The sequence below is a fragment of the Octopus sinensis genome, unplaced genomic scaffold (genome assembly GCF_006345805.1).
Source record: "Octopus sinensis unplaced genomic scaffold, ASM634580v1 Contig10664, whole genome shotgun sequence".
NCBI classification, from domain to species: Eukaryota; Metazoa; Mollusca; class Cephalopoda; order Octopoda; family Octopodidae; genus Octopus; species Octopus sinensis.
The window spans coordinates 5,001-10,000 of record NW_021832164.1 but is presented as its reverse complement, the minus strand read 5'-3'; the positions used below and the strand labels follow the sequence as shown (position 1 = coordinate 10,000).

The window sequence follows — 5,000 nt, the reverse complement described above, 5'->3', positions numbered from 1 at the left end:
CGGTGTCTTGTGCCGAACCGCTAGGTTACGGGGACGTAAACACACCAGCATCAGTTGTCGAATGATGTTGAGGGCAAACATATACATACAAATATACACACATACATACATACATACATACACACGAACGTACATTCATACATATATACACACACACACAAACACACACACACACACACACACAGAGTCATTATATAATAACTATTTATGACTGGTTTCTTTCAGTTCCACCAAACGCACTTCAATCGGATCAGGGCTTTAGTGGAAGACACTTACCCAACGTGCCACGCAGTGGAACTAACCCCAGAGATCATGCAACAAGCTGCATAACACATGGCCATGCCTACACCTATATATTTATTTCTTTGTTGCCCACAGGGGGCTAAACAGAGAGGGGGCAAAAGAGGACAGACAAATAGATTCAGTCGATTACATCGACCCCAGTGCGTAACTGGTACGTATTTAATCAACCCCGAAAGTATAAAAGGCAAAGTCAACCTTGGCGGAATTTGAACTCAGAACGTAATGGCAGACGAAATACCTATTTCTTTACTACCCACAAGGGGCTACACACAGAGTGGACAAACAAGGACAGACAAACGGATTAAGTCGATTATATCGACCCCAGTGCGTAACTGGTACTTATTTAATCGACCCCGAAAGGTGAAAGGCAAAGTTGACCTCGGCGGAATTTGAACTCAAAACGTAGCGGCAGACGAAATACCACTAAGCATTTCGCCCAGCGTTTCTGCCAGCTCGCCGCCTTTAAACTTTTTTAATCTAGGCACAAGGCCCGCAATATTGGGGGAGGGACCGGTCGATAACATCGCCCCAGTACGAAACTGCTACTTAATTTATCGACCACGAATGATGAATGACAAAGTCGACCTCGGCGGAATTTGAACTTCGAACATAACTACAGACGAAATACCGTTAAGCCTTTCCACCTGCGTGCTAACTTTTCTTATTTCTTTACTACCCGCAGGGGGCTAAAACACAGAGGGATCAAATCGACAACGGATCAAGTCGATTATATCGACCCCAGTGCGTAACTGCTACTTGATTTATCGACCCCGAAAGGATAAAAGGCAAAGTCGACCTCGGCGTTATTTGAACTCAGAACGTAACGGCAGACGAAATACCGCAAAGCATTTCGCCCGGCGTGCTGACGTTTCTGCCAGCTCGCCTAAACCGACACTTTTATCACATAGTCCTTACACAAAGAGCCTGTTGTCTACGTGCATCAAACTCCTGTATTTTTCTTATTACTCACCATGTTTCCGTTGTATATATTTATTTTAGGTGTTTACTGTTCAGCTCATTGCTTACAGAGAGTCGCTGCGTATCATAATTATTGAACATGGATCGTGCGGGGTCCTCTGCCGGTTCAACTACGCCAGATATAAACCCAACGATGAGTATATCAAGAATCTGAGGGAAGAGACGAAGGAAACTCTGATTAGGGACATAAATTTACTGTTTGATATGGAATAAAAAAAATATTCAGTTCTTAACAAGCGTTGAGAATTTGGGACCTGTATCAAAACACATAAATACACATATACATACACTCATAAATATATGCACGCACAGATACACACACAATCTTTAACTGCAAGCCTCACGTTACGTTAATAATTCTCACAAATTGATGGTTTCCTTAATAAATATACAATTTACCTTATGAATTGAAAACTTCCGTATCTAAAGTTTATTTCATGTATAGAAATGTAATAAAAACCTTGAATAAAAATTGTAATCGACTGTTTCGCTTCGTTATTTCATTATTTCGTAACTATATTAACCTACACACACACTCATATACATACATACACATACATACATTTATATATATATATATATATATATATATATATGTATACACATATATACATACCTATATATATATATATATACATATACTATATATATATATATACATGCATACATATATATATATACCTATATATATACATATATACTTATATATATATATATATATATTTTTATATATATATATATATATATATATATATGTGTGTGTGGTGTGTGTGTGTGCATAATAATAATATTAGGGAGTATAGCTCCAAACTTAAGGAGAAAAATTGAATTTAGTATTAAATCAAATTTCACAGTATAAAATATAAAATATGAGATAAAACCACTATTATGCAACTCAAACAGTGATAGGCATAAACCAATACATAAATAACAAATAATATAACAAATAATAAAATAATTATTATAATATATAATATCTCTATATATACATATATATATATATTTATATTTTTTCAAAAAGTATAAAATGAATGATAAATATAATATAATAAGTAAAAACACTACGTATGTTTCATGGCTATAATTAAATTCGAAGTACAATTAAGTTTAAATTCAATTGAAAATTCGAATTAAAATTATATTCAATCTTCAGGTTAATGATAATAGTTAAATAAATAAGCAAATAGAGTTCAACAATATTTTGTAAAAAATAAATAAAATAATAATTTTCCTTATAGAAAAAACTCCATTATCTAAATTAGAAACTTAAAACATTAGGATTATTTCTTAAAACCCATTTATTATGTTAAATATTTATTTTTAAGGTAAAAAAATAGATAGAAATATGTATTTATCTATGAAGATATAATATGGCTTTAAAAAAACAATAAACTCTCGAATATCCTTTACTCAGTTATAGTCCAATATTTGAATACCAAATTACTTAACAAAATCATTATTCATATTTTTAGATTTAAGTTCACATCTAATAATTATAAAATATTTTAAAGTAAGTATCTAAATTATGATCAATAAATATAGTAATTAAAATCTAAAATTTACTCCATCAATAATTGTATAGACATTTAATGAAATATAAATAAATTAATTAGTCCATTATTACTTACATAAATATTATAAATATCAATATAATATATTTATGAAATACATTTAAAAATTAAAAATCAAATTAAAAACTACAACCTATCTTAAAAGTACCGTATAAATATTTTACGATCTTTATACCTCAAAGACTAAGTAATATCTTACAAATTACGTACAGTTATAATCTAATAATTAAATACATATCATCAACAACTAAATAATTATAGAATCAAATTAACAATCAGAAGTTATATAGTATACAATGCAATAGGATAAAACTTCTTAAAATATCTTAAATAGAAAAGGTTTACTTAGCTTTCAAAAACCGTGTCATTAACTAAAATTTTAAAACGGAATCATACTCAAAATCATACTCAAAACTCTATAAATTAAATAATTTATATAACTATCAATTACTGTATATACTCTAAATATTTTATAAATATTAATTAATTTTATATAAAAAGGTTACGTTGGAGTCAAACCTTTATTTAAATAAAATAACATTTAGAAACATTCAAAATTAACTCAGTAGTAATTCAAACATTATCTATATTATGACCACTAATTAATAAACTAAATTAATTTAAAACTATATTGTAATAAAGTTCATTAATATAATATTAATTAATTAAATAAACATCTAAATAAATCTACTTCGAAATATATAATAAATACATTTTGATTTATTTAACAAATTTATTACAAATTATGAACTTAACTGTAGTATAAATAAATATATATTATATATCATATTAATACTCAAAACAAATGCTAAATAATAATAAATTAAACTTATATTGGTAAACTGATTTATATTTAGATAAAATACTTCGTTCCTTAATTGAATAAATAAAGTACATATTATCATTATAAATAAATATTACATAAAGAAAAAAAATTATTATCCTACACATTCAAAATTATTAACTATCTATTAATCTATATTCATTGGGCAGGTTGAAGTCTCCCATAAGAAGTACACTTATGTGTTGTTCTAATGTGACTAGAACTTCTATTTTTGTAAGGCAGTCTTCAAACTTACCTACACGGCTTGGAGCATCTGGAGGGCGATATGTAGCACATATAACTACACCAAGTTGCCTTATATGTACAATTAGTGTGTCACACACCAAATTTGAGTATGACAAAAGGACCTTCTTCTCCATGCCAGTAGACACCTTCCAGGTAGAATTTACACATTCGTGTGTGCTGTCTCTTTCTATCCTTTTTGGTATGTGGATAGTCAGGTTTGCTTCTATCTTTGGCTGTTTCATCTTTTGGCTTTGTTTTTCTTTTAGTTTTTTCCTCCTTTTACTTCTTTTTTGGCTCTTTCATCTCCATGGTTTTGGCTTTTGATGCTGGTAGGGGCAATTGCACTTGGGTTTAATTCCCGGGCAGGTTTCTCACTTGAATCTTCTTTGTTGTCCTGGGTGTCTACCAAGTGGGGTGGCGACTTTCATCTACATCCGTGCCTCCAACCTTGTCATCTTTGATTTGTTCGTTGTCAAAGATGGTATCAAGCGTGCTGATGTGGGATCTTATGAGTGCATAGGAGCGTATAAACTCCTGCTTCTTTCGCTCTATCTGTGCTAACGTCCTTGTGTAACCATTGCTCTTCAGCGCAGCTGTAATTGTGTTGTTCGGATTTTCTCCGTCATCGCATCACCAGGCTCTCAAGAACAATGCCAATTCCATGCTCCTCCAGGTCCTGGACACCTTTTTTGGATATTTTATTTATATATCTATCTAATTATATTTAAATTTTAACAGTGTGATAGAGGGTAGAGAACAAATAGAGAAAGAAAGTGTCTATGTATTTGGAGAGATTGAGAGCAGAGAGAAGAGAGTAGGAGAGAGTGAGAGGAGAATGTTCGAGTCTATATATTTAGAAAGATTGAGAGGCAGAGAGGGGAAAGATGGTGTGACAGAGAGAAGTGAAGAGACAAAGAAAGAAGTGTGAAGGAGAGAAGTGAAGAGAGAGAGACAGACAGACAGAGAGAGAGAAATGAAAGAGAGTAGGTTATGCAACAAATAAATATAGATCTATCTGCAGCTACGAAAGTTCTCTTCTAAGCTAATTATAAATATCTATCTACCCGTAGCTACGAAAG

The 5,000-nt window shown here is 31.4% G+C and overlaps 1 protein-coding gene across 1 annotated transcript in view; it reads left to right on the top strand.

Moving 5' to 3' along the window:
* Window positions 1-1,768, top strand: part of LOC115228476 — an 18,037-nt gene extending 16,269 nt beyond the window's left edge. The window contains exon 4 of the mRNA XM_029799050.2: window positions 1,303-1,768. Within this exon, the coding sequence (XP_029654910.2) occupies window positions 1,303-1,494 (192 nt within the window). The 3' untranslated portion in view covers window positions 1,495-1,768. The remainder of the gene's footprint in view (window positions 1-1,302) is intronic.
* Window positions 1,769-5,000: the final 3,232 nt, after the last annotated feature.